Raw genomic sequence first — 21,222 nt, 5'->3', positions numbered from 1 at the left:
TATATGGCTGCGACGAATTAAGTATTTTACCTGTAATTTTATCCGGCCGCAGTTTACATGTCACCTTTTTACTCTTGATAAAAACTCGGGCGCAGTTTACATGTGTGATTTTGTGTTTACCTGTATTTTGGGCGCAGTTTACAATCACCGGTACTTGAAGCGACCGCGTGCCTTATCAAAAGGTATTGAAATTACATTTGCCCCCAGCAGGGGCTATCATCAGATGAAATTGATAAAAAAAGCTAAAAGCGGAACCTACAAATATTGTAGAACATCACAATATTCGCAATCGTTTAGTTGATAGCAAAATTTATGACCCACGTTTAGTGTTACACATGGTTCGGTCGTACATGATTACAATGGAATTTATAACATCGGTTCGGTTAGGTTTCTTTTGCCCGCGAGAGCCATTGTGGCAAAACGTGTTGGTGATGTGCCAAGAAAACATGTACAGCAAAAATATATATTTAATTTACCCTAATTTACAAACAGGTAAGGAATACCAAAACTGTTAACTTTTGTTATATAGTAGTTATTCATTATCCCTATTCTTTTATTTAACAGATGAATCAAACTTAAAAGTTCTAGTTAGAACATGACCACGACGAGGAGACAAAACAAATTGTGCGTCTAATTATCAGGACTATCACAAAAATAATTGCAATTGAAGATATTACGGTAAGACCATCCAAAATCGTAATTTCCGAAATTGAGAACTGCGCATTAGTAAATACTAATTTACTTTTATTAAGATTTACAAAGTAATTACGCGATAATGTATATCGAGCTCACCGACAAATATTACGTGTATTGCCAAAAAATATTAATGAAGTATATGACTATTTAGAAACAATTGATTTGATTACAAACACAAAAAAAGAAAACATTTTAATATTTAAGATAATAGAACATAAATTATTTATATCAAAACTTTAATAATATCTATGAATTATTATTAACTTAACACAACATGAAATTTAACTTCAAACAAAATTAAATATTTACCTGCATAGTTCGTAGTTTGGTACTCATTGAGACCTAAATTTTAAAAAATAGATTATTTTGTCAATTTGTTAAATAATTAATTTACGTACATCTAGATTAGTTGAAATAATTAGTAATAACATTACGTTTATGGTAGGTAAATTTTTTTTATGTTTATCTTATTTGTAATACGTTCTGAATATAAATATAACAATAATATACAGTATCTTAAAAGATAATTAGGATTAAAAAATAAAAAATAAATATGTGACGATATGAAATAAAAACACAAATAATAGTAAAAATTATTTTCTTTAATATGTTTGTATCAAACGTTAGTAATTCAATACATTGTAAAAAAAAACAGAAATAGAAGACGGTATACATTTTAATGGCTATATATACTAGAGACTGTCCTAAAATTAGGTGTCATTGTTCGAAATGTAGATGAGCACACACACAAGCAGCTGTAGTACAGTTAAAATTGAGGGGACGTCAAGATCAACGAGCGTTTGTTTTGCCGAATCGAACACCCACTCGTCGAAACGAAATTCATTTTTAAGATCTTTACTGTTGAATAGAAAGACGAGACTGGTGCGTCCAACTATTGTTGGTTCGAGCGCCAATCGCATGCATATATTGTGACCTAATAACGCAAATCATGGCCAATACAGGTTATTGAAGTTTGGCAGCCTGACACTTATCAAGTCGTTGAAATAGTCACTGATGGCCGAGAGCTGCACTCGACCACCGCCCGCGTTTCGCAGCTAAAATCGTGGAAGATCCTCAGTTCACCAGGCGACGAAGAAGTGGAGTTCGGAGAGGATGTAGAAGTACGAGTACCCATCCGAGGGGGAGTCTAGACCAACTTGTCAAAGACGTCTTTCTAACCGTTTCATATAGATTATATAAACTTATGTTTAGTGGTTTTTTTTTACATATTATGTTAGTATGAAATAATATTAGTTTTTGTTTAATACGCCAAATCTTGGAAAGTATTCAAAGTATAAATGTATTATTATATTATTGTTGTTTTTCCTTTTTTTATATTCACGTAAATGTGTTATTACTTATTAATTACGACATTTTTAAATGGTGTACTTTTTTCGGGGGGCAAGAAGCTTTTCTCCTCTTAACCGACCTGGTCGAGGACTATCCTAAGGAGTGAAATGGCCAAATGTTAGCGCCTTTATTTTGTTCACTTGTATGAGGCCACACTGACGTCGTGTGCTTACATTGCCAGGTTATGCGATCGTCATAACTAGAGCTCGGATTTTGTAGCAAAATAAATCCTTAAAAAAGCATTTTAAGTTGCCAAAAAAAGCAAAAAAAAACATTTATCAAATTTAATTCTAAAAAAACAAATTTCAGTTACACATAAAATTAAATATTAAAAAAGGAATTTACGACTATATATTTAGTCACGTTACTTTCATTAAAACTCATACTAATAGGTGCTAATATAATTTTTATTTTTAACTTTTGGCATTTTGACGATTATAGAGAGCACTTTATTTCACTGATTGTCGATTGATATTTACCAGTCAACTAAAGTATTGGAACGTGCTATAAAAATACGCAGGTATAATTCAGATAATTTTCACTTTCCTTGAGTCGTAAATACAACTATAGATAATTGCAGATAAAACTATTTTGACACAATAACCATCGTTATTTTATCAGTCATACATTAATTACTTAATTTTTCACCGGTTTTATAATTTCTGGTAATATTAATTTAGTCCAAGTATAATATACACATAAATAAGTTAAATAAGTTAAATTTTCAAGAAAAATGTATAAAAATATAGAAAAAAGAACCAAATATGGGAAAAAGCAATAAAAAGCAAAAAAAAGCAAAACAAAGTTTACTTCATTAAAATCGGAACGATTCAAAACCTATTTATATATAAGAATTATCTTCCTATCATATTCCCCCTAAAAGAAGCATTCGCTACAAAATCCGAGCTCTAGTCATAACATACAGTGATAGGGCAGGTGAAGACCGGCCCAAAGGCGTTCCTCCGCCTGGGCTATCAATGCGGTCATTCTCACCAAAACGGCAGTGTTCAGCTTGTGTTTCTCATCGAAGACAATACGTCATACGTACCACGGTCGGGTCTTCTTCAGTACACTTGTCGGCTGTGTGTTTTAGTTTATACGTTACCACTGTCACCGTCAATCGTCATAAAATCAAAACTATTTGTTAGTTTTTTACCTCAACCGTGATCATTTTATTATTTACCATATAGTCTACAATACCGCAGTAACAAGAACAATAGTCAATAATCTTATTAAATTAGCATTTAACTTATAAACTTACAATAAGTATCTCCTTTTTCAAAATAAATACCACAATTATCAATCTGTTTTGAGGATTTTTGGCGATATTTGTTAGCTGACTCAGGTACATTATATCCTGAAAAAAAAATAAAAGATGTATTTTATACATTAATACAATCTTTAATTTTATTCAATCAGGATGATTATCGTACATATTATTATGTAGTATGTACGTAAAGATAAAACAATATATTTACATAGAAATTAATTTTTATCAACCTAATAACACACATTTGTTTGATGGAACTCGTTCACGTTCACACGTGAAGATACAAGATTATATAGCTGTAATCTGTTATATGAAACAGCCGAAATGTAATTCTTTAATTCTTTTAATAATAAATAATATTTTTTAGCTGTAAAAGTTTAGTACTGACAGCTATGTAAATAAAACAAAAATAATATTAGTATTTTTTATCAATTGTTGAGTAGGTACTGAATAATATAATTGTAAGTTATCGCTATTTTAATACAAATAATAATTATATAATAATTTCTCTTAAACATATAGAAATCTCTAAATCAAACACAAAAGCTGTTCAGCTTTAATGTTTATGTAGGTAGATACAAAATATCTAAATATATAAATTGAAATAAATACATTTTAACTAAAAAAATCCCCACTTGTTTGTGAGATGAACTAAAATGTAATAGTACACAAAACGAATGTGCAGGTAATAAATACGCAAAAAAGATTTAAAAACCAGAAAATTACAGGTTGTCACTGGTCACCAATAAATGATTAAATACTATTGTTATATTAAATTACATTTTAGACTTGTGATGACTTGGTGACTATAGGTTACTTACTAATGAATGTTAAATCTATAAAAATGAATAAAGAAAATAATTTACTTTTATGTAATAGATTAACTTTATTATTATTTATTTATTGGCTGATAAAAACTTTATTTACAAAACAGTTCAATATAAATAAATTGTCTTTTCGAAATGAAAGCCCTTCAAATTTTGAATTTTTATAACCGACTGACTGGCTGATTATCAAATGCATTAGGTAATTTAAAATTTAAACACTTCAAAGTTTGAATGTTTAGTACCGACTAACTGCCCGATTATCAAATGTGTAAGGTACTTCTCGCGCGTATTGGTAGAAACGTGAAATTTATGTCAACCAGAGAGTTGAATCCAAATATTTTTCAGTTAACCTAATTTTGTATACCTACCTAATAAATCGTTATGAATGTTATAATTTGTTTTTTCATAGTTAGTTCAACAAATTGACTTAATTATTAACTTATAAAATAAAAGCACTTTAACGGCCTAATAAATGGCTCCAACAAGATAACAAGACTCCAAACATTTTTTTGAGTTAGCCAAACTACCAGCTTTACCTCCTCCCCTCCCGGACGAAATTATGTTTGGTAGTTCGGCACACTCTTGGTTATAGGTATAAATAAACCTTTTTGGCAACCTTAAAAATTGTTTTTTGACTTACTGTATTTTGCCGCATAAAATTGTGTAACACTCAATTTTTTTTCCTCTAAAAATATAACCAATGCATACAATACGACTCATTATTCAAATTTGATTATTCTTTAAATCTATTTAACTATATAGACTATAGTCGATTCACAATTTGGTATCGTATATTTTGATACAGTAAACAAAGCGTAAAGGTGGTCAGTGGTCACATTTTACACGTACAAATTGCCATCATATAATATTATGAAGACATGTTATTTAATAGATTATTATAAATTATGAAAAATGATAATGTGATATTTACGATTTCTTATATTGTTTGTATTATGTTAATACATTTTAATATTTTATATGAGTCACTTTAACACGAAAACCTTATTTTAATTAAATTGAAGGTAAATGTTCAATTCATTTAATATATAATATATTATACTTGTTCTCTCTACCGCTAATCAGACCTACGTGAAATTGGCACTACAAAGTTAGTACAATAGTACATCTATTTAAAACCCTGTGCTACTGCCGAACAATAAAAACGGCGATATCAAAATGTTGAAAACAGTTTAAAAATATTTTGGACTCTGGAATTCAATATTATGAGAAATAAGCTTATTCATCATGAATATCTTATAGTTTATACCTATAATAGGACAATATTTTTGCTGATGTGAAAACATGGTTAAAAATGTTGACGTCCTATATTTTTATAAAAATAAAATTGTCTATTTTACAATAAATTCTCCAAATGGAAGAAGTGGCAGAAAAATGGAACTAGTTAATTCATACTACAATGCAAATAAAATAATAATGTTATACCTACATTATAATTCTGAATATAATTAAAATACATATATGAAATATATTGAATATTAAGTTTAATCTGAAAGAGAGGGAATTAGTCGGTAAAAAATATGTTCTGAGCATGAGTTAAAGTGACTGATTATGGCCGTTCAAGGTATCGGGTAGTGTGGCCATAGTATAGATGAAGTTTCCGCGGGGGAAGGTGGCCGCGCTGCATGTTGTTCCACACTTCTGCACATGTGTGAATAATGAACCAGGTTGTGTATAGATATTGTGTCATAGTAATTATTATCGTATTCTGGTCATAACTCATAGGCGCTATACTAGTTTTCTACAGCAAAAAAATATTTTAATTGAGGTGTTATAATTTTGATATAGCTCATTTTGATTAAGTTTAATAAATATGAAATATAATTTAATATAATTCAATAAGTTGTATAATATTGTATGGTAATTGTTAATAACAACGTTTTTGGTCGCAAGGAATGACCCTACCACCCACCCGCATTCCAACTTCGTGCTCCGTTTATGAGTATAAGGTGTGACTCTGGATAGCAAAAGGTAGTTGGTTGTGGGTAGGATATGACTGAACACTGAACAGAAGCAAACTCTTTCAAGAAGATCTGGTGCATTCAGGGATCTATTTTAAAGTGAAGTAATGAATTTTTGTCTCAGTTTAACTTTGAGGTGACGACGTGACATGAGGATAGAAATTGGACGTGGAGAACTTCACGGATGTGGGAGTAGTGTAATCAAAATGTTAAAAATTAAAGCAATTTAACCTAAGAATGTTAAGTTAGACAAAGTTGGTAATCGCAACAAAAGTGTCCTAAACAACTACACTGAATACGAGAATTAATCTAACGCATGAAAAATATAATGAATAGAAGCAATATGAAGATTTGAAACTTTATTGTGCTTATATTTTACACTAATAATTTATATAAACTTAATCAAGTGGTCTTACTGTCTTTTGTTATTTTTCTTCTAAAATATGCATCGTAATCTGTATCATATATTTTTGTAAGTTCTGGAAAATTATTAAAAGCTGAATTACAATTTAATTAATAAGTTAATTAATTTTATTTCAAAATATTGTATTTTGAAAGAATTTAGAGAATTGTATTAACGTTTTTTGCTTACGTACGGGTGATGGTGATGATGACACAATATAATGAGTAGAGTAGGTAATAATTTAAAAAATAAAACTCTAACACTTAATAGTCTATTTACTGTATATTCAAATGCTCCATGAATGATATTAATTCAATTTACAATTGATAAATATAAATCAAAATACTCCGATCTACGAATAATCCATGTGTTTGGAAAATACACGATTAACTCGTTTATTTTCCAAACCCAAAATATTGCGGCTTGAAAATATTCTAAGTACAAATAATTTAATCAAAATCTGTTTTGGACAGGATAGAACCACCCAGACTAGTAAAAACTGAGCACCAAATTTTCACACTATAAACAGGAGAAAATTTACTGTGAATCATCGTTATTATTTTCTTTGATATCATAAATATAAAAAAAGTTATTCAAGTTTGAAATATTGAATTTTTTAACAATAAGGATATTTTTGTGTTTGTGATATGGTAAAAATAAAAACGATGAAATGTAAAGTGTAAATGTCCACTTTATAGTGCGAAAATTCGGTCGCCTTAGTCTGGCGGTTCTAACCCGAAAAAAAACAGTTTTTGCTATGTTGTACGTTTTTGAGACGGATATGTGCTTACTGTAGCTTCATAAACAAATACAATATATTAAGTATAATTAATATAGTTCCATATTATTTAAAACAATAGTAGTAAAGTAACCACATTCAGTGGCTCAACCATGGATGTTTAAGCCTTAAGGTTATACCCTCCCGGCTCCCATCCAATTTTTTTCTTTTGGCCGACTAAAAATAATATGAAAATACAATTTTACAGACAATTTTTTATCCATTCAGAAATCAGCTTTGTCTTGTGTTGGTCTTAAATGATCGTTAGTAGTAACACGAAAAGGTCTCGCAAGCAGTCACACGCACAAGTCAGATAACAATTTTGTGATTCAGAAAAAATATTTATTTTTCGCTCAAACAGACAACTCTAATCCAAACAATACGTCACAACGATTACATCAATTTGCATTTTGAAAAAATATTCTTATTTTCCACAACATGTACGAGGGATCAATCTAGGTACATGTTTATGATTTTCGTTAGTTGATTAAATTAAATTTAAGTTTGAAATTTTGCCAATTTTTGAAAATTATTACAACATTTATTGCAATCTAAATAACAACAGTTCAAATGTGGCTCGATCTTTTACATATTACGGAGAACCCGAATATTTTTCAGAATAAAAATCGCGATAATTGTCGATACGTGTCTCGAGGATTATAAACAGTAGTTTTTGGCAAAAAATTTAATATTGAAAATAAATATATTGACGATTGACTATACATTTTATACATAAAACATAACATTATTTCACACATAAATTTATTTTCACTGAAGTCTCATATAATTGTTCACATTTAACATACTCTAACGATTTTATAATTCATATTACACTTAAATCAAAATAATAAAATTAGAACAGGAGAAATAACAAAGATGAGACCATTATTGCTTTGAAGCACTTTTTATACGATTTTACTATAGATAATAATCATCATCTATGGATTTTAAGCTGTAAACTTTTAAGGGCTGTGTCTAGATACCCGGGTGCCTTCGTAATAAATCTTACACGTGCACCCATCATTGTTATATATTCGATATCCGGCCAGTTAATGCGCATAACTACAGCATGCGGGCTGCGTAACAAAACATCTCAGTGATTTCGGCTGCCTTTACGAAAAAATACAATAATCTATATAATATCTAGATATTTTATCCTGCTACCCCGCATTACCATGCGTACCAAAAATCGAGCTCCATGTTGTTACGCTTTCGGGCTTTCCACACACTCATTGCTAGTCATTACAAGACGTAATGAGTGTATAGAAAGCGTAACCACATAGAGGGCGCTTTTCGATTACTCGATTACTCGTATGCACGGTAATGCGGATTAGCAGGGTAAAATATTTAAGTACATGGATTATTGTATTTTTTTTTTCGTAAAGACAGCCTACATCACTGCGGTATATTGTTACGCAGCTCGCGTGTTGTTGTTATACACAGTTCTTATCTTGTAGTATAAGGTCTATGGTCAGACCTGACAGGCCTACTGACTATCACGAAAGCAACGAAACTATTATTCTCCCGTCGACAGTCATTGAGTATCAAGTTCAAATTTCAAATTAGTTACAACAGCTACGGCAGAAGATGGTATTTTTCTATTTTGCTTCGATTTAAAACTGACCTTAGAAATACTACAGATCAAGTGCGGCTTAACAGTTTGGAAATCCTCAATATACACAAGGATATTAATTAATATTGATCCAGTGATAGTGATTAAGACTCAATATTAGTCTTTAAGTTGCTTGGTTTTTATTTTTTTATATGGTACTTATGAAATTTATTTTTTATTTCTTATGATTTATTATAATTTTAAAAAGGATTTATTAATTTATGATTACACAATTTTCAAGGCACTTACGTTTGTTTAAATAAGTAATAACTGACTAATGACTAATGAGTAATACAACTGCTGGGGCATATAGTATGGCACAATACCTAGGATAGGAATCGGACAGAAATCGCACGAACTCGCCGCACTAGCTACGATATGGCGGTTTCAGTGGCGTATTGACAGGGTATTAATAACCTTTTAACTGATTTTTTTTCTACTTTATTTGGTAAAATGAAAAATACAATAAGATAGTAAATACTAAACACGATTTAGTGTCAAGGTATGTAGGTAAATTCTTCAATAATAGAAAAAAAATACCAATCCTTCCCCCCCGTAAATACGCCGCTGGTTTGTTATTAAGTATTAACAGCCTGAACATTGATCAATGATCATATAAGTTATGGGTACAGTATACAATATACATATTTTATGAATATAATAATATTATATATGAATACATAATATAAGCTATGTGTTATTACATAATTATTTCATGTAAAGCCACTGGCTGCATTATGTATATACCTACACAGTACACAGTAACATTATATACAGATAACAAATCCAATTAGTATTGAACCGTGTAATATCTAAATGTACCGTAGATACGTTTAATATTTGTCCAATACTATGTTTTCTTTAAATACTTACGATATAATCGTAAAGATTGTATTTGAATCACAAACGTTATATTAGAAAAAGCAATCATCATCATTAAAATGATAGAAACATTTAAAACGATAATATATGAAATAAAGCACATTTTGTTGGTTAAAAAATTGTACGTCTTGAACTGTAACTAGTAAATACTAGACTGTAAACTAAAAGAATATTTTACAAAACTTCAATAGTATTACGCTTTATTTTTCAAGCCTATAACATACATGAACATTTAAGTAATTATTGACATTTTTTTAAACAAAAGAATTAACACTCGGAGCTTTATGTAAATAACAAAATACAAACAAACATAATAAAAATTTAAAAGGTTGTACATCAAACATATAGCTATGTTAACTGTACATACATAATATTACACATACATAAGCTACTAAACGCGTTAAATTACAGTTAAATTACTGATAGTTGTTCTTATATTTACTTTGCAGTATTATTTTGTCGTAGATTCCCATTGTGAATTGTTATATTTTTTTCAATAAGCTGAATTTTATATTTGGTGCTCTTCAATAAAAAAAATTGACGATGGATTTTTAAGGATTGTCATTTCTTCAGAATTTTATGCTCAAGTTGTTACGTTTCAATATTATGTTTAATAGTTAGTAGGTTATGATAATAGAATTAACTTTTAATGTCAAGAAACAATGACATTGAAGGCTATTAACGATATAGTTTGTTGTAGATTCTAAGCTAGGCAATGAATTTATTATTTAACAATGAAAATTTTTTTCTGTCTGTCATTTTTGGGGCCATAAAAATACTTTAATTCAGGATGGTTTCTGGTAGATATTTGGATCCAAGTAAAATAAAAAATTCCAATTACATATCAAAATATCCGACAGGGCAACCTGTCCCCCAAAATATAATTACTGTACAAAAGTTCATGACGCGACGACACTGGTCAGCTCCGTCTACTCAAAACTCTCCGTCGGTGACCGCTGTCCAAGCTGAGACGCCGACCAACGATGACTCTTTTCACGACCACTGGCTAAGTTTTCCAGTCACGTCTCCCGGACTTCTTTTTCGCCGGTCCACTTTGTTTTTTCCACAACCTCGTGGAAGTCTTTCCCCGGTCCATTTTTGTTTTTTTTTGCTAACCTCGTGGAGTGTTCCGAGGACATTTGTTTTTCGCTGGTTCATTTTGTTTGTTTTCGCCAACCATAATTCAAAATCATAATGGGCTAAGCGCAACTTTGTGGGCCCGTAGCAGCCGAAATTGCCAACCAATTACATCGTCCATCATCAACTTAGTATCATCGTCGTCGTTGTTTGTAAAGTATACTCTCCCTTTGCCTCCCCCCCCCCCCGTTTCGTAATTTATTATAATAATCTCTATCCTGTTATACCTCTATACCTACCCATTATACTACCTACATGCCAAAATAATGCGGAGTTGCCCGATTGCTGCACGAATACAACTAGTCGTAGTTTATCCCAAATATAAGTATCCCGATTTCGGCCCGTCCAAACACACATTGGTTCACAAAACAGCTTATAATTAATAAAATTATGCATTTTGTATTAGAAATATTTGTAGGTATATGTAACTCAAATCAGGGCTTGCAAACGTTATAATAACGTTATGATTATAACGTTATATTTGATAAAAAACGATTGAAATTTGTAAACGTAATTATAACGGAAAACGATAAACGTAAATAAATAAATAACACAAAACAAAACGTAACGTTTAACAAAATATATGATGTATCATTAAACAAAACATAACGCAAAACGGTATATACTGTATTCCATTAAACGAAATAATTAATTCCCAATTATTTAATAATACTTAGTAGTATTCAATTATTTATTCAATCCAAGAATTAATTTTATTCCGTATCCGGCCTATCCGGGAGATCCCGTATTCGATATTATTTTAAAACTTAATAAGAAGTTATTAATAGAATAGTTTAATTACCAATAGCTAATAATAGTGATGCTCTGATAATATTGTACTGTACTATCTGTACTACGGTCAAAATTTATACCGCTCAAGTTATTCAACTATTGTGTTCGGTGTTCAGTTTGCTCAGATTTATTCACTTCACTCGTCAGTGTTTGTCTAATTGTTGTCAAATGTTTAATATTTATATTTTATACTAATATACTTATAGTTTTAACGTGCATACGTTTTCTCTATATTAGTTTAACCCATTTAATTAAATAAATAAAATTAAACAATACCTACTTAAAACTCAGAATAGGGAAATTATGTCCCCAAAAAAAGGTCATAGTCGTATCCTTTTAAAACAGGTATCTAAATACTTTTAAATTTTAAATAACGATAAACGCAAAAATTGTATAACGTTTTAATTATGAATAACGATAAACACAAAAGTTGAATAACGTTTAAATTTTGAATTATGGTAAACTCAAAATTTGTATAACGTTTTGATTGTAAATAACGTAAAACAAAATTTATTTTTCAAATGCAAGCCCTGACTCAAATACAATGTCTCGTTTATTATTATTATAAATATAATTCATTTTATGAATAAATATACAAGTATTTATAATTTATTACAAGACTGTAAAAAGTATACGTCAAAAAAATAGTCTTACATTTTATCTTAATTTTTTTTTATCTTTAATGGACTGGAAATTACCACGCCGAATATTGGTGATCGTGGGAATCGTGAATACGAAAGTTATATATTTATGTCAAAATACGTATCGGACGCAATCGGGATATTTATTTAGTTTTTATAACCACTTTATAGGTAGTTTCCTACAAACCTACCTAATGTGTACTCGCTGCAATTGGGATAGGTGAAAAGGTAAAAAGGTAAAAAGGTTACTTTGGGCCGCAATCAGGTGACAACCAAATAATGATACAAATAATATATACGTCAGATTAAGTTAACCTTAAGTCTACCTAAACAAAATAAGTAGAATTGGTATAAATATAACGTTAAATGTAATAATTAAACGATATAGATTGATTAACATTTAAATGCACCCAACATAGAAATTATACATTTTGTAAAAATTGAAATGAAATGTATTTCATATTTTCATATATTTTACGTTCATTAATTTATCTATAATATTTACATGTTAAATGTATTTTATTACCCACCCAATAAAAAATATATTTCGTACAAAGAAAAATATTAAATAAATATCCAGTAGAAATTGAAAATTCACATTCTGATGAAATAAAGCTCTTTAAGCTCGTTTTGTTTTTCCGAAAAACGTGTTTATGAAGCATTTGTTTTTGTTTAACTAAGTGTTCGTTCAAAGCGCATTGTTGCACGGTCTACAGCTTGTCATAGTATCTGATTTTTCAATATTATAGTTTTCAATTCACATTTGTACAGACTACAGGGTGATTATTCAAGTAAATATTTATGCCTTTATGGTATATAAGTTGATAATAGTAAGTTTAAAATGGTTCGAATTTAGTACTAAGCACTTACTATTAAGAATACATTTTAAATACATGGACTTATTTGTATTTGAAAATCAAGTAGGTTTATTTATTTAAACACTTTTTCATTACACAAAATTTAAAAGAATTGTTATTATTTATCACATTTAAAATTGTTATTATTGATAATTTGTATTAGGTTTATTGTTTTTTTTTTTTTTAAATCAAAATCAAATTATAAAACATTTATTTATTTTATATTTCATTAACAACCGTTTATTGTTTAATTTATCAAAGTATTCCAGAGTTAAAGTAATGTATTATTAAATTTTTATTTATTTTCATTTTTCAGTATAAATTATAGTACTATAAAATTAAGTAGGTAGTCTGGTAGTCAAAGTTCTAAATTTAACTAGTAATTACAATTAGATGAGACGTTATTATTTCAAACTACTAATTACTAATTACAAAATTTTATAAGGAAAATTACAAATAGTATTGGTATTTGTTCTTAAATACTTTCTGAATGGATTCATTTGTATAATTGTGTCAGTTTTTAGTTACAATTTTAAAAGTATTTTTTTCAAGACTGATTTTGTGTAACAGCTGTCCAGTGTTCTCTAAACTCATTAAAACGGAAGTATTAAAATTATATACGAACGTCATTTTCGATTTCTGAAGGTCACAACCAGGGCCGGATTATAGTCATAATTTAAAGGGGGCTATTACTTTTAGTGAGGCTCATTCGCCCAAAACAATTTCCTCTTATTTAATCAGATTTAGTAATTTTTAATAAATATTATTTAAAGAAGTATGGCATATTTTTAAATTACATTTTATTCTAATTGTAATGTGGCATATGCAATAAAAAAAAATATACATATATTTTTAATCTAATCTAAGATATATTTAAAAAACTTTTTCCTGGATTTTTCCTCAGCAAATTGTCTTATTATATCTTCAACTCTATTGAGAGAATTGATAGAGATGTCAGTCTTGATTCACCCATCATACAACGATATTTATTTTTATTATGGTTAGTGCAGAAAAGGATCGTTTACTTTCATAGTTAGTAACTGGTATACTTAAAATAATTCGGAATGATAAGTACATAAACACGTAGAAAAGGGCCTGAAAAATTATCTTCAACGATCATTTGTAACATGTTGACCTATGAATTGTTTAAACTCGTCTTATAGACATTCTTCTAGATCACAAGAATACACTTTAGCTAAATTATATACAAATTTTTTTAATAATTCATTACTAAACGAGTGAAAAGTCTAAAGAGGTTTGCTATATTTTCATGCGCTGAACTACCTTTTTTTTTATTTTGATTTGCAATTTATCAATAATATTTTGTTAATAATATAAGTAACGAAACAATTGTTGACTATGAATTTTACTCTAACTTTTAAATTTTCATGATCTGAAGTACCATCTGAATATATTTGAATAATTATACGTTGGTTTTTTCCTCTATTGGACTATTCTTTATTTACTTAGATACTCAATATTTTTGCTTTATCGTTAATTGCGTAAAAATCATTTCTGAGTTGATCACACATGTTATCAATGATTGAAGTATACTATTATACCAGTAAATATATCAATTCTTTGTAAATAAACACTTGTAGCATCTACCTAGTACACATTTCTGAAAAAAAAGTAATAGCTGTTTCTAATTTTATTAACTTTTTCTTAATTGAATCGGCTTAATGACGAGTGTCAGCATTTTCATTTATATCTGTAGAAATGTCAGATAACGTATTATATATCTCTTCATAATTACCAGCCAATGCTTCAAATGCTTCAATAGCATCATTACGACTAGACCACGGTGTACTAGAGAGACTTCTGAAAGCCTTTCTAATTTTTTACTGTTTCTTAATAATACAACCCGTCTATGGGTTAAGTTACAAAAAACGCATATCATTTTTTAAGAATTTAAAAAAAGTTGATCGCTTCTGAACATTTGTTTTCGCTGCAATCTCCAACTAAATTCAAAGATGAGCAACACATGGGACATAAAATTCATTCAGTTCTTTAATTTGAGCCTGTAGTCCACGATATCTCTCAGAGTGCTCAGACATGTTGACTGCATTATCTTAAGTTTGTGCACGGCAGTTGGCCAATACCACTTCGTTTGAGAAATTCTAGTTCAATAGCGGTTAGAGCTTCACCAGTATGACTATGAAAAGAGGTAAAGCAAAGAAACCGTTCATGTACTGTACCATTCAAATAATAACGTATGATTATCGACAGCTGATCAATATGGGCAAGATTTAGAATTGAATAAACAACAATACCAAAATACATTGATTTAATAATTTCATCGGCATTATGTGATCAAACACTTTTAAAGACCAATAAGTTCCTCACAAATGGTTTTTTATATGTAAGACACACTACCCTTGACTTTGTTACCATAATTTTCTATATAGGTGCTTTCAACACAGGATAAAATTTAGCGAGCAACTCAATTTTTCCTAAATAATTATCATAAACCGTTGCTCCAATCACTTTGTGACTACCCCGAAATGCAAGACCCCGTGACGGGAGAAAACGAATACCTTCAACAATACTTTATAAAATATCAATCCAATAATTTTCTTCTACTTCCAATAGTTTCATTAACTGTTTATTAGTATTTGTTTTATTATTCAAACGATGAGTTCATTTCGTCGTGTATACCTATAGGTATAATACTATAGTGTTAATAATACTATAGTGAACAGAACTGCTTTCATGACCATTAACGTTTTCGTCGCTTTTCTTTCAATTTTTTACAAATGGATTTATTGAACTATTATTATTGAATAACATACAGACAGCACAGTATAAGTTCCTTGTTTATTCAGAGTACATCAACCATAATTCAGTTCATGTTTCTCTCAATGTACCAAAAAAAAATAATGTACAAGAAAAAAACTTTTTTTGTTTTTTATAATCTCTTGAGGAAGCTGGAATTCCGTTGTTCTTATTTTGGAAACACACTGGTCCTAATTTTACACATTTTTTTCGGACGCCACACACAATGGAGAATCTTTATTTATTTTCTATTTATATGATATTAAATAGTATTAATATTTAAAACAATAAAACAAATATAATAAAAAATTAGTCCATTAAGGGACGGGCAGAAGATGTGAAACATCAACGTCGTTTAGTATTGAAAGACGTGAATTGGAAATAAAAATATGGATATCGTCAGTTTTTTTTAGAAGAAACACTATTATATTATTTTCATCAATGTAAAATGTCTCGAGACTTGATGCAAAATATATACAAAACATATTTTAACAATTTATAGTTTTCACATTTCATCTTATGTAATTTCTGTAATAGTATTATTAATTAACTTGACCGATAATAATTGAAATATGAAAGAAATGTATTGGAAGTAACGTTATGAAAGTATCTTGAAAATCATCTTGAGAGTTATGTTATATGTGGATCGTGGATGACCGATGAGCAATTATGTATTAGCATTGAGTAAAAATGTTAGTATATATTTTATAATAGGCACATTATTTATCTGTACAATATAATGTACTCAAGTCTCAAATATTCAATGGTAGTATGTACTAAGTAATATACTTGTCACATTACAAAATGTAGCACTATTCTGGGGTAATTTAGTAGTGTTATAAACTTATAACTTTCGCTTACAATTATTTGCCAATTATATGGTAAAAATATTAGGGTAGTTATTGAGTCTATTCACATCGGACAGTGGTGAGACGAACCTAAGGAACTCGGAATAACCGAAAAGCTACCTAAAATTGACCCACCATAATACAAAAAATGTATAATAAACACAAGAATCACTATTATTATTTCCCTGCAATAATAATTAATCATTATTTAGTAATTGTTTTTCACTTTCATATTAAGCACCCACCCACCCCAAAAAATTTAAAAAAATGGGTCCGTCACGGGACTGGTAAGAGATTTTAATTTTTAGGTGTGGGTGGGTGCTTAATATGAAAGTGAAAAACAATGACTAAATGCCGACTGCCTTAACTGGGGTCATAAAAAAAATATGTATATTCATACGCTACACTTAGAATCTAAAAATATTCTATTTATTAATAATTATTATTTTATTTTATTTTTAGTGGGTTTCTGAATTTTTAAGTTTTTTATGTTTATAATTTTTTAGACTTGTTATTTCTGCAGTGTCAAACGTTTATAAACGGTTTCAAATTGATTTTTTTACATTTTTCTAGTTTTTCTACGTTTACAACTGTTAACATTATTTCTACAGTGTTTTATAATTCTCTACAATTTACAATTTTTTAAGTTTTTTACGGTTATAAAAATACACATTAACTTTCATCAGCGAAAATCAATTTGCAAGCTTTCCTTCGGGGACGGGGTTGAGCAGGAATTCAGGAAGTGGTGGCTGGAATCGTCAGGAATGGAGTAATAAATATTGGAGTTGACGATAAATGAAAAATTGAAATGGGTGCGAGTGGGAAAATGATTTTGAACAGAGTATATAACATGTCGATTATAATACTTTTATTTATCTTATACTTATCAGTTATTACAGTTTTACACAATAAACAAACAAAAAATAAATAAAATACAATAAACTTAACAACACTACAAATAATGTGTACCTATTTATATTGTAATTTTAAAGTTTGAAATACAAATACATTTCGAAAATATTTCATGTTTTATTAGTTTTTATTACAAGCGCAATTGTTATATGACAAGTATGTTAAATGATTATAATGATTATGATTATAATTTTTAATTTCTAACAAGAAATATATTTTATTTTTATTCAATTAAAAAATAATACCATTGATAATATTTCTGTGTTATAAACAAAGGTGGTATTTATTGCGTCTTATGATTTGAATTTTAACTGTTCTGTAGCGACCACATTATTTACTGAAACATTTTATATATTTAGTGTTAACTTGTACTACTGAATTGACTATATTTTTTAAATTTTTTTGTCTTGTTCTCTTATATGGATGGATTAGATACGTTTTAATGTAATAAACTAATAACTCAAAGAATAAGGAAATATAGCGTATGTACAAACTGGTCCTTTGGTAAAACAAATATTTACATGAAGATGAATGTAATATATGGATGTATTCGTTATCATTTTTTATATTTACCTATAGGAAATGTAAATACAATATATGACATGTATCGATTCGAAAAAAAATGTAATAGAAACTGGAAGTTGATATTGCAGTAATGTCTCCGTTTTGCTCAAAAAATTCACTGAAAATTTTTGTTCCGGGTACACAAACATTACTTAAGCAGGTTAAAGATACTACTGCAAAAAACTGAATGTGAATAGGCAATATAGGTATTGAACAATTAATATGCAATTCTAAGCCAATATTATGCAATATACATATATGTACGGGCTCATGCCACTGAAAGTCTACATTGAATTTCATTAACAATATAGTCGGAGAACATACAAACTGTAAAATATTATGACTGTTATTAAAATGTAAAATGTTGGTACCCAATTCATAAAATAATATAATTTTAATATTCTAAAATCTAACGTTTTGCATCTTGTAGTTCTTCATTCCACTCTGTTTCAGCTAATGGCCTGCATCCTAAAAATGATCATTAATTAGATAAGTAGGTGGTAAATAACTATGATCTTTAAGTATCTTATTAAATATCTTTGTAGTCTTATTTACATAAGAAAAATATGCTACTATTGATGTAATCTTTTGATTAAAAAATTTTACCGTTATTAATTAGTCTCATTACGTAAACATCATAGATACTTTCTTTGCTAAGAGCCCGACCTGATAATTATAATTGTAATAATATGTGATTTATTCATTTAATAGATACACGGGAATCAATAAATATACAAAAGCGAATGTCATTCAATAATTGGCTTACCCAATGTACTAGCCTGGGCAAGTTAATAATCATTTTTTAACAGAGTTAAGTTAAGTTGATGGAAAACATTTTAAAAAGTTTAAAGTTAACAGTTAATCTATTTTTTTTTAAACTCAGTGAAGTTAAAAGTTATATGACAATTTTCCATTAACTTATTAACTTAAGTTAGAGAACGAAGAAAATTAAAATGACTGCAAACCATATTGGTATATAATGTCTAATAGGTAACATAATTTTAATAAATCTAGTAAACTTCCTAAATTTATATTTTCAATATTGTAATCAATTCGATCATTTGAATCTGAATCATACGTTTGTGTGTTTTAACTAACATCTGACATATTATCTTCATAACAAACTTTCTCACTTTAATCATTGTGAATACTTTTAGGTAAATTCATGACATTAGAAAATTCAGAAAAATGATTGGCAAATTGCACATATTTTGTTTTTAACTTATCAAGTTGTACAAACTTTGAGTGTATTTCACAAAATGAAGTACAAGTATCCATCGGTAAAGAAGAGTTTGAAGAGTTTACTTAATTTATTCGTTTAGAAGAATTAAAACATTTATTATTTATATATTAATTTTCAGTAAGAACCTATTAAATAAGAAAAAATAATATACTAAAGGACTTACATTTTTTCATCATTTTCAAATATTTTTCGTCCACTGAAACAAAATTATTTATAATATTTTATTTTACATTATATAAGGACATAAATATATATGTCATGTACTTGTAAATACTATACATCAAAATTAATTAAAAATGTATTTCACGATATCACCTAATAAACTTATTATGCACTACATAATTAAAATTAATAATATCAATACACATTTTTATTTTTTTTAAATTAAAATTAATATTTATAATTGTTTGTATTTTCCTTGATTACGAATCACTTTAACCATAAGTAGGTACTATTAAATTGTATATGTTTCAGTTTACACCTTACATTTAAATAACTATATAATACTATATAATACTTAATGAATACTATGTAATATATATACCGTGGTCATAAGCATCTCCTAACATTTTGTAAATTGATATCTGAATAACACCCTTCTGGGTTCCTTTGTCTGTAAAAACAGGTAAAAAATGTTATTATTCGAAATAATTTTTTTTAATTTTCATAAATATGGTATGAAATACAATTATTATTATGGAGAATACAAAAAATACTTACCAAGGTTTTCTGCACGAGTTTCATAAAAAAAAAAAATGAACACGATTACAACATTTAATACATTTCATTGAGATTCAAATATAGTTTATGACTTTGAGGTACCACTACATAATATATTTATTTTATGTTCCTGTGTTATTAATTGCCAATAAAAATAAAATACCACTTAAGTTACTATAAAATTATAAATGTATAGTAAATTAAAGACCTGCCAACTAAGCCGAGGCGTTATTCTCCGTTCAAATATCTGATTTAAATTGCGATTGCACATATTTTTCTGGATTTTTTGGTTACTGTATTAATTATTATTCTATATTTATTCTATCTTTCGATTCTTAGCTACAAAAAATGGACAACTTATAAAAGTTAAAACAACAAAATAATTTTTCAAATTATTATGATTTTGATGAGTTTTTCCATAATTTTAACTAAAAATAAGGTTTATAGAAAAAAAAATCCTATCTGCGTGTCTTAAATATTTTTGTACTGCTATCAAAACCGTTCATAAATTATGTTATATTTACTTATAAGTAGAGCGTAGTATCGTTTGACATAAAATCTAGCTCGGGATTATGGAAATGTATGTCATGTTACATTAAGTTCAGTTATGAAATTAGAAAGTACTGTTTTTATTACTTTTGTCAAAAAATTTTTCAAAAAAGTTTATTTCAAGTTTTTCTGAATTTTTTTGTTTTGATGTATATCTATGCTTGGTTTTAATTTATGAGACGCGTGCCATTGACAAAAATCTAGATATTTTAGTTAATTTCCGGTTCGCTTTTGGTTTCTGTTCACGGTGAAGCTAAAACTTATAATAATTTTTCTCTTTTGTGTCATATTTCCCATCATAATAAACACCACTTTTATTTATCGCTCATCTACTAATCTCCCAAATTAATCAATTTTTTCTTTGGTTACTACAACATTTTACAGAAA

At 28.4% G+C, this 21,222-nt stretch overlaps 1 protein-coding gene and 1 long non-coding RNA gene across 10 annotated transcripts in view; one reads left to right on the top strand and one right to left on the bottom strand.

The window, feature by feature from the left end:
* The window catches only part of LOC111034754, a 71,987-nt gene extending 62,038 nt beyond the window's left edge, over window positions 1-9,949 (bottom strand). For all 9 annotated transcript variants that reach the window (XR_002604579.1, XR_002604578.1, XR_002604580.1 and 6 more), the window contains exons 1-6: window positions 9,789-9,949; window positions 6,539-6,601; window positions 4,784-4,828; window positions 4,138-4,152; window positions 3,308-3,403; window positions 1,006-1,038 (exon numbers count right to left, since the gene is read on the bottom strand). Coding sequence is in view for 6 of the 9 variants with exons in the window: in XM_022316102.1 (XP_022171794.1) it covers window positions 1,006-1,038; window positions 3,308-3,403; window positions 4,138-4,152; window positions 4,784-4,828; window positions 6,539-6,601; window positions 9,789-9,900 (364 nt within the window). In the remaining 3 variants the exon portion in view is untranslated. The remainder of the gene's footprint in view (window positions 1-1,005; window positions 1,039-3,307; window positions 3,404-4,137; window positions 4,153-4,783; window positions 4,829-6,538; window positions 6,602-9,788) is intronic.
* A 3,186-nt stretch (window positions 9,950-13,135) lies between these two features.
* On the top strand, window positions 13,136-19,138 carry LOC111034757. The gene is made up of 4 exons (XR_002604582.1): window positions 13,136-13,197; window positions 13,486-13,500; window positions 18,777-18,816; window positions 19,035-19,138. It is a non-coding gene; the product is annotated as an uncharacterized LOC111034757 (long non-coding RNA).
* The last annotated feature ends 2,084 nt before the right edge of the window (window positions 19,139-21,222 follow it).

Source organism: Myzus persicae, unplaced genomic scaffold (assembly GCF_001856785.1).
Source record: "Myzus persicae strain clone G006 unplaced genomic scaffold, MPER_G0061.0, whole genome shotgun sequence".
Taxonomy (NCBI): Eukaryota; Metazoa; Arthropoda; class Insecta; order Hemiptera; family Aphididae; genus Myzus; species Myzus persicae.
This window is presented reverse-complemented; position numbering and strand designations above follow the sequence as displayed.